Source organism: Neoarthrinium moseri (assembly GCF_022829205.1).
Source record: "Neoarthrinium moseri strain CBS 164.80 chromosome Unknown scaffold65_Wmoseri_CBS_16480, whole genome shotgun sequence".
Taxonomy (NCBI): Eukaryota; Fungi; Ascomycota; class Sordariomycetes; order Amphisphaeriales; family Apiosporaceae; genus Neoarthrinium; species Neoarthrinium moseri.
The window spans coordinates 196,158-208,367 of NW_026055179.1; the positions used below are offsets into that span (position 1 = coordinate 196,158).

Below are 12,210 nucleotides of genomic sequence, written 5' to 3' on the forward strand. Positions count from 1 at the left end.
TGTGGCTTCATGAAATCTCGAAAGTCAACGTTACTCATCAAGTGGAAGAATACCTATGATGGAGGTTAGGATTGCAAGCCATGGCAATCGGGAGGCTGTATTGGAGCAGAGTGGCGTCTCGAAGCCTATTGGAAGCTCGGGACGGAGTGGAGATCAAGTATGGAAGGAGCCGTCGAAGTTGGTGCGCAACGGTATATATTATCGCACGCGCTCGCGGAGCAGGTTGCACATCCTGATGTGCTGCGGCGATTTTATACGTGCGAAGCACTGCATGTGGTTTCATGTTGTAGCTCGTTGCATCGAGTGAGCGTCCGCAGGTGCAACCTTTGAGCGTGGCAACTAGCGACATGCACAGCACATGCAGGTCTCTAGTTTCTTCAGTATCTTTGTTCTTCACCACGGATGTCTGTAAGTCCAAGCCTCTTTCATGGTCTGAGACTCCTTGGTGTGGTCGGGATAAGTTTCAAACCACTGCCGTGGAGTCAATTGTCACTCGTACTTTTGCTGGAGATACCAAAGTTGACCTTTATAGCATTGGCCACCAGTCAGGGAAGACCAGCTGGGTTAGAGCCTGTAAGCGTGGACAAAGGTGCCGCTTCCCCCCTGCCCGAGTTGTTATAACACGCACCAGTTCAAATTCGGTCTTGCGGTAGTAGTATAGCAATTCTATTAGCCTTCCGAATCTCCGTTGATCTGCATTAAATGACCGCCTACGAGAAAGACTTGTCACATGAGCGAGAGCAATGAGCATGCAAGGAAAAGCGGCCTGCAAAGTCTGAGACGTTGCATACGGGATTTTGGGTCGTCTGAAGGCAAGCGGCGGCGAATGTTGTACCACTACCAAGGCGCTTCATTCAAAACCCATCCTGTTCCTGTTCCTCAGGGACATGGCGGGGTATGGTGAGAATGCACCGCCCCTATTTACCCCTAAACACTCTATCGGGACCGTCCCGCGAGAACCGTTATCAATCACGTTTTCTTGAAGGTTTGGTTTGTGCATCGTCGACGATCTTGGTCGGTTTCAATCCGGATTCCCCTGACTTTGATCTATCATGTCGGGAAGCACCTCCCGTGGACTACACAGCCTTTGGGAGGTGGATGCGGAACTCGTCAAGACTGTGTCTTTGGCGCGTCTGTCCTGATTCATGACAAGGAACCCCGAGGCACAGTAGCACCCTCTGTTACGTCCAGAGGATAGTTTTGGCCTGTACTACTGATGGCTGCGAAAAAGCGCTCCGGAGGCCGCAGCAAATTGCCGCACCGAGCTCTGATAATACGTACATGTCAGTTTAATGAGCCTGGGCATACATACTTGACCGTTGGGTACCTCGCGTGGATTGGCAACACTCGGCAGCTAGGGTCGAGTCTGAGACGCTACATGGCCGTCAGGTACATGACACCCCAGACCCCATCACGGTTAGGTCGAATGGGGATGGAGTTGGACTGCTGCAGGTGTGGCACCACTGCTTGTGCTGGCCGTGGGTTCGTGCAGCTGGGCCCGTCCTCTTCGGGCGTGCTTAAGAATCACACTGCGCGCCATTTGGCAACGGAGACGAACTTTTGCCGTTTCTGTAGGGAGCTAAGCGTGCTGGCTGCAGCTCATTCGGGTTAGGGTCTCTGCACCACAAATGTGACCAAGTACGTGCGGATGCGCCTCTGGCATAGGAAACGGTTGCGAAGCGAGAATCCCAGCGCCGGCCCCGAAGGACGAATGGCTTCGCCCGTGGTGAAGTCCCGTGAGAGACGCGGCGCCTCGCTGCACACCAGTCGTGGCTTGTGGTTGCGGCGATTTGCTCGTACCATACCATGTAGTTGGTTCTCTGGCCATCTTGGGAATGTGAAGGAGGCCGCGGCCAGACTGGCAGAAGCCCCTGTCAGCAGATGGGAGGCTGCCCTGTCGAGACTAGTCGTGGGCCAATGATCCCAGCAGCATCACCCCGAGGCCCAGGGCCCTAGGCTCTAGCGGCAGGCGGCGTAACCAGATGGTCCGTCCATCATATCGCGGTGCCTGGTCCCTGAACAGAGGGGCTCCACCACACTGGACTGCGTGCCTGGGGGTCCTGGGGGCCCAGATGTGGCGGCTGTCACTCGCAGCAAGCCTGTTGGATTTGCGATCTTGTGTGCCCCCTTTCCAGGACCTCGGGACAGTCCATAGGTAGGCAGCGCTGGGTGGCAGAGGGACGCTCTCGACCTTGGGACTCACAGATACAGTAGATAGAGGAATAGACATGGAGGGAACACGGAGCTTTGAGCTGTGATTAGCCAAATTTGGTGTTTCTACGACTCTGCGACCTAGCGAGCACTCATTCCAATCACCTTTCCCATAGGAGTTAACCAGTTAGTGTAATTCGCGCCGACACGAGCTTCAGATGAGGTCTCCTGTTAGCCGCGGACTCCCAGGTCGTCCGCCCGAAGAGCAATGCAGACCCGAGGAGTTAGTGCATGCATCGCCGTGCACAAAGCCGCACACCATGCGTGTGTGTAGATGGGATGGGATGGGATGATCTGTCACAGCGCCCGGTGCGCAGAGTTTCTCCTGAACGTGGGATGCTGGCGCCGGCCCCCTTTTTCATGCTCGGCCGGCCTGGCTCGCACACTGCCAGACTACCATCGCCCATTCACAGGCGGCCCTGACACAGCCCATTTGGCCATCGCTGGGATGGGCTGCGCCGGCGGCCGGCAGGTTTGGCAGGGCCCTGAATCGATTATCATCGAACGAACAGACAATCTTGACCGTTCCAATCAAACGGTGCACAAACGCTTGGGGCCCTTCTGCACTAACCGACGCGTGTTTAATTTGCCCCGACCCTGCACCCTGGCTCTGCTGGAGACCTTCAGTCGGCGCTATCATAAACAAGCAGCTACCCCGAGGGTCTCATATCGCCGGGCGCCAGCTAGACTAGAGTCTCCCCCAAATTTCTGCTCAGTCCGGCTCGAAGCACGCACCTCTTTTTTGCTGTGGTCCCAGGTCGATACCCGCGCGACAAGACAACACCCCGGGTCCCTGATTGCCAGCACAGCAGACCACACCTACAGCAAGGCAGTGGCAGGTCGTCGTTTCGGATCGGCTGCTTCTTCTTGCGTCCTCTCATTCACTTCGCGCCGAGCCCAAGGACAAGGGGCCAGAGAGGGAGAGAAAGAACGGAAGAAATAAAAAAGAGAGAGGCCCACGTCTTCGCACCCGGGAGGAGGTGAGGCGTCGACAGACAAAGAAAAAGAGCTGCCGTCACAACGACGGGACGGACGGGTCGTTCGTTCGTTTGTTGCTCCGCGACAGGCGCCCAGCACGGCTATAACAGCCAGCATAGCATAAACCACATCTCCCAGGGTGGTGTTTTGCATTCCTCGCAGCAACCTCCCGCCGCCGAGCTCGCCAATCCCGCTCGCGTTCCAACGAGGCGCCCAGATCAGGATTATCTGCCGCCAATTCATCCTGCCCAATCCCCGATACCCTCACAGCCCGCCCGCCCGTCTTGCCGTCATCAGGATTCCGCAGGCCTGGGCTGTTCGAAGCACCCGTTTAATATAATAAAACTGCCGCCGCCATGGCCAGCTCACCGCCGGCTTCACCTGGCATGCTGCCACCGCGTCCCATGAGCGCCATGGTCAAGTCCGCGCCCAGGAGCAGCAGTCGCCTGAGCACGACCAGCAAGGCCGGAGGCGGAAGCCGGGCCTCTGACGAAGATGGACGAACCGCAGTCAAAGTTGGTACGTACTGTGCAGCGCGGCATGCGTCAAATGGAACCAAAGGATCGCGCGTCGACTGGAGCTAACCTGTGCGCAGCTATTCGTGTGCGCCCGCCGTTAAAGCCCACAGACCCGGGCTTCGAACTTATTCCGCAGCGATTCCAGCGTTCTATGGTTCAGGCCACGTCGTCGACGAGTCTAGCGATCGATGCGCCCCAGGGAAAGAAACTGTTCGTTTTTGACCGCGTCTTTGACGCCGATATCACACAAGAAGGCATATGGGAGTACCTCAATGAAAGCGTGACTGCCTTCCTACAGGGTTACAATGTCTCCCTCCTGGCCTATGGCCAGTCAGGTGCCGGCAAGTCATATACAATGGGAACTTCTGGTCCAGCCGAGCAAGCGGATTTGGAGGTCATGGGTAAGCACCCCCTTCTTTGGGGAGCACCTCTTGTGCCTGGTGATTACGGCTTACTGATTCATAACCAGGTGTCATCCCGCGTGCTGCAAATGCGCTCTTCGAGAAGCTCGAAGGCCCGCCCCGAAACTCTAATCGCAACTCCATGTCACAGTTACGGACGCCACAGCGATACTCCATGGGCCCGTCGACGCCCAAGGCCGATAAGACCTGGAAGCTCACGGCCACGTACGTCGAAATTTATAACGAGCACCTCCGGGATCTGTTGGTGCCCGACGATATACCCGCCCATGAACGTGGTACAGTCACGATCCGTGAGGATACCAAGGGCAACATTTTGTTGACCGGTCTACAACAAGTCGAGATCAACTCGGTGAACGATCTCATGAATGCACTGAGTTTTGGCTCAACCATTCGTCAGACTGACGCAACAGCAATCAACGCAAAGTCTTCACGTTCCCACGCCGTCTTCAGCTTGAACCTTGTACAGCGCAAGCCCAAGGCCACTCCTACGGCCGAGAAGCGCTTTTCCGTACCCCTGGAAGCTATGACGGGAGCCGAAACCTGGGTCACCACCGACAGCAAGTTGCACTTTGTCGATTTAGCCGGCAGTGAGCGTCTGAAGAACACCGGTGCCCAAGGTGATCGGGCCAAGGAGGGTATCTCTATCAACGCCGGCCTGGCGGCCCTTGGCAAAGTTATTTCGCAACTGTCGTCCCGGAATCACGGTGCTCATGTCTCTTATCGAGACTCGAGACTCACTCGTCTGCTCCAGGACTCGCTGGGCGGCAACGCCATTACATATATGATTGCTTGTGTAACACCGGCTGAATTCCATTTGAGCGAGACACTGAATACCGTACAATATGCGCAGAGGGCCCGTGCGATCCAGAGCAAGCCGAGGATCCAGCAGACCGAGGAGGGTGACAAGCAGGCCATTATCGAACGTCTCAAGGCTGAGGTGGCATTCCTGCGTGAGCAGATTCGCAGCGCTGAGCGCAGCGGGGCCGACCGTCGCAATCCTGTGGCGAGCGAGAGGTCCGAGCGACACAACGAACGCGAATCCGAGTTGCAAAACCAGTTATTGGACGCCCAGGAGAATTACACCACCTTGAGTCAGCGACATGCTAAACTCATTGCCGAAATGGCCAGGGCCAGGGACAACGAAGCCTCGAGCGAAACCCGTGATACCGACGGCCTCCACGGCGACACCGCCACCGAACGTCTCAACCGCTCCAACTCATTTGCCCAAGCAGTGGAGCAGGTCGTTTTGGAGTACGAAAAGACGATACAAACTCTTGAGCAGTCCCTTTCCAGCACTCGCACAACGTTGTCCAACACGGAAACAAATTTGTTGGAGAAGGAGACGAAGTGTGCCTATATCGAGACCATCAACACCCAGCTCCAGGCTCGCCTAACAAAGCTGATGGATCGCGAGGCCAACACGGAGAGCTACCTGCACGACCTAGAGGCTAAACTAGACGGCCAGACTTCTGGCGAAGAAAAGAACGCGACCATCATCTTGGAGCTGCGAAAGGAGATCGCGCGCATCCGCGAAAACGAAGCCTCTTGCGAGGACTACATCTCCACGCTGGAGGAGAGACTCGCCGAAGCCGACCAAGACAGCGAATTGATGCAACGAGAAATCGACCGCCTCGAACAAGTCATTGAACGCCAGCGCAGCCTGGGGAAACTAGACAATCTGCTGTACGAGCTGGATAACTTCCAGGGAGACGGCAAGCCTCCGCAGCCGGAAGCCGAGGTCACCAACGGATTCGGGCACCGTCGAACATTCTCGGAACGGTCGACGAAGAGCCACATGAGCCGGGCGTCGACAAGCCATGCTCGCCGTGACACCCTCCCCGACGTAGGAGAGGAGGATGCGGAGGGAGACGATGCCGCCGCTGACGAGACACTCAATGACACGGTTGTCGAAGAGGAGGAAGAGGAGCCACTAGCAGAGGCCGATACTGTGCAGAAGACTAGGGAGACTTCAGCCGAAGCTGCTGCGTTAGAGCCTCCGAGTCCGGCACAGACCAAGTTCGTGGCTGACAAGTTGGAGAACGTCACTGAGGAATTGGTTCAACTTCGGGTCGAGCATGAGAGCACTCTCAATGACTACGATGCGCTGCAGGCCAAGTATGAAGAGGCACTGAAAACCCTGTCCGAGCTTCAGGACGCGGTCGATGAGGCTAAACACCCCAGTCGCAACCGAGACTCGCTCCTATCCGTCAATTCACCCACAGAAACGCGACCCCCTTCTTTTTTATCCGATGCAAAGACCAACGACACCAAGGATGGGACCCACTTCTCCTCGCGCTCGCTCTCCTCGGAGTTATCGTCAGCTATGGAATCTCCAGCTACTATTGATTCCCCTACCGAGGCCGACACCCCGAAGCCGGCTGAGTCCCTCGACACACTCACGGAGGAGACTTTGGAGGACGGGTCTACTACTAGTGACGCTCTGGCCCTTGAGCTTGAGAAATTGAAGTCGTTGGCCGCGGAGAAGGACGCTGCAGAGAAGGAGCTCGCAGAGAAATACGCTCAATTGGAAGAGAAACACAGTGAGGCTTTGGATCTCGTCGAAGAGCTCAAGACCGAGGTTGCAAAGGCCAAGTACGCCGAGCCACCATCTCCTAGGAGTGCTACGCCAGTCATTCGCCGAAAGTCAAGTCAGAACGTCATGAACATCGATAGGGCCCACAGGTCCTTTGCTTCACTACGGAATATTGCAGCAGACAACTTCGAGAGCCAACCGGATGTCATGCAAAACTTTGAGGTCAACTTGAATGCAGCCATGCACGAGCTGCACGCCAGAGCAGAGCGAATCCAAGAGCTCGAAGCCGATGTTGCAAACACCAAAAAAGAGATGGAGACGAAGATGACTATCATCAGCGGTCTCACCCGAGAGCGCTCCAGCTTGAAGGCAAGCCCGATGGATATCTCGGTTGTCTCAAGAATGAAGGACCAGTTGGAGCAGAATGAACGGCAGCTCAAGACCATGCAAGAGTCACATGCAGTAAAGGAGTCGGAACTCCTTCGTGAAATTGAGACTCTGCGAGCACAAGTCAAGGAGTCTGCCCAGTCGAGATCAGTCGCCTCGATTCCGGAGTCTGAGGAACCGCAGAATGCTGCGCATGAGAAGAAGATTGCAGAGCTCCAGTCTGAACTCACTGGTTGGGAGAGCAAGCACCACACTGCGTTGGAAACAATGCAGGCTACCGAACAACAGATGAAGAAGACTATTGAGGAGCTTGAGGCTCAAGTTGCAGCAGTCAATGAGAAATTCGAGACTCGAGGCACAGAAGGCGACGACGAGGCCAAGGACACAGAGGCCAAGCACCAAAGCCTAGTCACATTCCTTCGAACTGAGATTGATGAATACAAGGCGATAATTAGCAGCAATGCAACAAAGGTGGCAGAGCTTGAGGAAGCCCACTTGGCCGCGAAGAGCCAGCTTGAAGAAGCAACACAAGCTCGTGATCTTGCGGCCACCGGCAACCAGGACTTTGTCAGCAAGCTCCAGTCTCAGATCTCTGAGCACGAGCAGGCTATCAAGACTCATCAAGACAACCTGGAGCAGCTCCAGGCTAGTCATGCCAAGAACATTGACGACATCAAGGCAGGTTCTAAGCAGGAGTACGAATCGCAGCTTGCCATTCTCATGAACGAGCACGCTGAGAACGTTAGACTTCTGGAAAGCGACCTCGCTGAAGCCCGCGAAGAGCTGCTCAAGGTTGCTAACCAGGTTGCTGTAGCTCTTGGGGTAGAAGTCAGCCTCGAAAAGATTGGCGAGCGTGTTGAGGAGCTGATTGCGGACCAAAAGAAGAAGACGGAGCTGGAGAGCCACGTCAACGAGCTATCTTCCATCAACAACACTATCATGCGTGACCTGGAGGCTGTCAGGTCTGCATTGAATGAAATGCTTCGCGTCGAGGGCGAAAATGTCAAGAGCCCATACCCCTCCGTGTCTGAGCAATTGGCTGCTTTCAAGAAGCGAATGGGCGACTTGGAGGTCAAGAACAAGAAGCATTCACGTCTCGTAGAAGAGTTGGAGGACCAACTACAGACCAACTACGACCAGGCTCAGCTCACCAGCAACCGCCTGTCCACTTTGCAGACTGAGCGTCAGGCTCAATTGGAGGAGGCTACTGCTGCCAGGATCAAGACTCAGGCCGAGCTGGAGACACTTCGTGAGGAGCATGCTGCGCTGCAGGTAAGGACTTCCCGTTCCCCCACTTCGTCTTTAGTATTGACATCGTGGCAGGCTCGATTGGAACAATCGGAAGGAGTTCAACGATCCAACTCGATGAACTCGCAACTCCGCAAGGCAGCGTCGCATACTTCTCTGCCGTCACCACCTCCAGCCATCCCATTGCCTCCTCTACCTGGCGGTGGCACTGCTTCCCCCACTCACGGAATGCCGCCGACCCCTACTGGTGGCCGGCCCACCAGCAACGATTTGGCCATGGCTCAAATCAGGGATGATCAAGAGGCTCGTATCCGTACGATCGAGCGCCATCTTCATGCAGAGAAGCAGTTGACTTCTACTCTTGAGGAGGCTCTCACCGACCTTGAGAGACAGTCAAACAAGGTCAAGGCAGACTGTGATGCCTGGCGCAAGCGTGCTCAAGAACTCGAAACCGAGGTCAAGGAGCTCAAGGAGAAGCCTCAGCAGGACAACAGGTGGCGAGACAGCTTGCACCAAGTCGAGGAAGAACGGAAGAAGCGCCAAGATGCCGAGAGAGCTGCTGCCCATCTAGAGGCCCGCATGAATGCCATCAACAGCAAGAAAAAGAAGAAGGGCAGTCTCAATTGCTTCTAGGCAAAGTTTTGGATCGCGGCACTCCTTCTCTTATTGGCGTTGGCTATATACTTTGGTTTTTCGTCTCCGGAACTCGAGCTTGCTACCCACTACCACGCCCACTCCATCTTCAGCCGGCGCATAGCACCATTTCTCAGCAAGGCGTTATATCGGACATATTCATTCAATCCACGAGCCTCACCCTAATATACCTTGCACCTTGCCATATTCTACCCTTTCAGTCGAAAAGGATTGTGGATTATGTCCAATCTGTCCTAGTCCTACTTTCGGCTTTCCTTTCCCTTCACCTACGACGCCACCTCACACTACTAGACCGACCGAAATACTTTGTTATGCAAGGATCAATACGACATGGAAGGGAAATGAAGTGATGGGAACGGGTCTTTGCCATGAGCATGTAGATACAATACCCCTTACACAATGTTTTTTGCTTTCTCCGTTTGATAGTGCATACGACGACAGCAGCATATCAGCTTGGAGGCGAGAGGAGATTGAGCTGCAACATGGGCAGTCTTGTCATGTGTCCAGGCCTGTCAATTTCTCTTTTTTTCCCTTGAGATACCACCTTGCCATTGCTTCTTTATTTACTGTTCCCATATTTAAGCCCTATTTCTTCTCGATGGCCAATAATCCACTCCCTTTGAGGAGGGGATTGAGGGAGGCAGATTGTCATTTACGATTATTTCAGGAGACGGCAAGTGGTGGCCTTTTCGTACATACATATATTAGGCGGAGCGTGTCACATAATCATTGACGAAATGTAAAATGTCTTTCTGGTCGTGCGCAACACCCTTGGGCCTTGATCATGCGCTGCTCCTTGACAATGCAGTGGTCACCTAGTCACGTGAACGTTTGCTTACCAGCGCTGCAAAAACGGAATTCAGTAAAGTTTTCCTACAATAATCGACTGGGCAGTTCGATGCTTCGTTGTTTCCCAGCATTGCTGTCGTGGTGCTTGATCCCACTTTTCGGGTTCGGGACCAACGCATCAGGCGCATGATGCAACGGGCCGGTTCGTCTATAGGTTTAGGACATTGGATTTTGAAGGCACCATGTCTTTTATAAATTCCAAAGGCTGGAGCTCGACTCTCCGACTGGCCTTCGCTAATTCTTCCTCCTCCTCATCTCCCCAACCTTACTCTTCGCGAACCCTTTTGGCTGCCACTATAGACACCACCAGAACTTGCAGGGCACCCGACCGGCGACGAACACTTGAGAATTACAATAAGAGCTGATTTGCGAGGGTTATTCACGTGAAATTCATTCTATAACTAACCAAGGAGATCGCCATGCGTTTCTGCAAATGCTTCAGCGCTCATCAATTGAAGACTTGGATCGTCTGTCTGCGAAACGACATCCAGTTTTAGTGCGAAACAGCGTCCACCTATCAAACCACATACGGTCCATATGACACTCGTGTGTCATGGATGCACGTGATACCATGTTCCTGGTCCGGGGCGAAGACTTGGGTTTCCGCACAGATGGTTGTGTCAGCGCGGCCTTTTCCGAGGACATTCCGTTCCAGGGAGTCGTAGCTCTGGTTCATCTCATACTCTTCAGTGTGTGCCATTCCGTCTCGAGAGCCCCTCAGTGCACTGGCGCTGTTGGCCCTTCTGCCGACCTTGCGGCCATCCCTTCTTCTACGGTTCTTCTCGACCGTCGTCGAGTACGCAGAGAACCCCTCGCTTCTGGTGTTATATCCTGGGCACGTCGAAAGCTTGCGATAGCAAGTCAGGACTTCTGGCAAGAACTGAGTGAAGAAACGAGCAGTAATCGGCACGCAGCCACAGATGATGGCCCCGTTGGTCTCAGCGAAGCTTAGTATCAACTGGCGGGCTATGGCATCCGATTTGACGACATGTTCATCATCAGAGATGAATGTAAGCGTGAGGACTCGATATATTGAAATTGCACAGACGCTATGTTTTATTTTTCAGCGGATGAATAGACGCAGGACATCAAATTAGGGAGTAAGTGTGGCTTACAAGGCTCCAGCTCCGAGTAGAAGCAGCAGTGCGACCTTTCTCTTGGCGCTCATCTGCAAGGGCAGCACGACTCCGAGGGGCAAGATGAGAATACATATGTCAACGGCGATGTTGGCAATGCCGTAAAACATACCAAGCGCCTGGTCTGCGTGGTTGATCTTCTCTCGAAGAGCAACTGAGAATACCAGCAAAGATGTTAGAATGGAGGCCCCTGTGTATAGGCACAGGAAGACAATGACCGTATACACAGACCAGCGAAAGGGCAGTATCGGCGACAGACGGAGGTAGAATACCAAGATAGCCAATCGCGCAAATGTGAGAGCGAGAGAGAAGAAGATACTCGTCACTGCGTTAAACTTCATGCAAGAATGAGCAGCATGCCTTGCGAGTATGTTGTGAAGAAGATTGGTTCAGACACATACAAGAGCGAAACCCTGTTCGGATGTTTGCTGCTTCTGTTCCTCATCCATGCCCATGGCAGTCATCTTCTCGATCCATGGGTCATCTCGGTAATCAGTGAGCTACTAGTTTCAAGGCCGCTTCGCGCATGGATAAATACCCACAAAGAAAGAGCATGATGGCAAATAACCAAGCTGTGATAAGTGCCGCAACATTGAGGTCTGCCAAATGAATGTCAACTTTCATGGTCAGGACGGGCCAGGCGTAAAGACTTCCGCTTACAGTCCGCTAGGTTCAGCCTCTCGCGGGCGACCTTCAACTTGGTGAACAGTCGCAGTCCGACAACGATGGTGGCAACAGCCGTCGTAACTATTCCCTTTACTTCCTGAGACTTCATTTCGGATGTAGGTTAAGTGTTCCATTAGTATCGATTCATTGAGAACTCCCAAGCGTGAAGGAGAGACGTATACGATCAGGAAAGGTGCGAGTTGTCACGTATCCGAGCCTACTTCTAATCGATATCAACTCGCGAAGTTGCACGTAGACATATGCTTATACTGACCATATCGATCGATCCCCGCTCCGCAGGTCTCACACTCTATTCTCTTCTGGAGGCTCAGTGCACAAACACAAGGTGAGACGGAGATGGGGATGCACGTGGAGATCCCGACGCCCTGACTTTTGGGGTTGCTGCAAGTCGCATGCGGCTGCCCATGTTTGTCCAACGGAGCACTCCTCGTATCGTGCATACTACACCCGGTCATCGGGTAGCAGTGGCCAATGAGTGCACTCACTTGCCGACACTCTGGACTGAGAACTGAGGGGATAGGCTGCAAACACTGGCATTCCTCGATGCAGTGTAGGCTGGAAAGAATTAGGCTCTGCACTCTTCTCTA

At 54.0% G+C, this 12,210-nt stretch overlaps 2 protein-coding genes across 2 annotated transcripts; one reads left to right on the top strand and one right to left on the bottom strand.

The window, feature by feature from the left end:
* Nucleotides 1-3,545: 3,545 nt before the first annotated feature.
* Nucleotides 3,546-8,930, top strand: JN550_011300 (uncharacterized protein; the record flags this gene model as incomplete). The annotated part of the gene is made up of 4 exons (XM_049309650.1): nucleotides 3,546-3,708; nucleotides 3,785-4,108; nucleotides 4,177-8,321; nucleotides 8,373-8,930. The coding sequence occupies 4 exons, from the start codon at nucleotides 3,546-3,548 to the stop codon at nucleotides 8,928-8,930; spliced, it is 5,190 nt and encodes a 1,729-aa protein (XP_049166793.1).
* Nucleotides 8,931-10,248: 1,318 nt separating this feature from the next.
* JN550_011301 (uncharacterized protein) lies at nucleotides 10,249-11,711 on the bottom strand (the record flags this gene model as incomplete). Its single annotated transcript, XM_049309652.1, has 6 exons — nucleotides 10,249-10,273; nucleotides 10,331-10,849; nucleotides 10,916-11,271; nucleotides 11,338-11,420; nucleotides 11,479-11,535; nucleotides 11,597-11,711. The coding sequence occupies 6 exons, from the start codon at nucleotides 11,709-11,711 to the stop codon at nucleotides 10,249-10,251; spliced, it is 1,155 nt and encodes a 384-aa protein (XP_049166794.1).
* Between the last annotated feature and the right edge of the window lie 499 nt (nucleotides 11,712-12,210).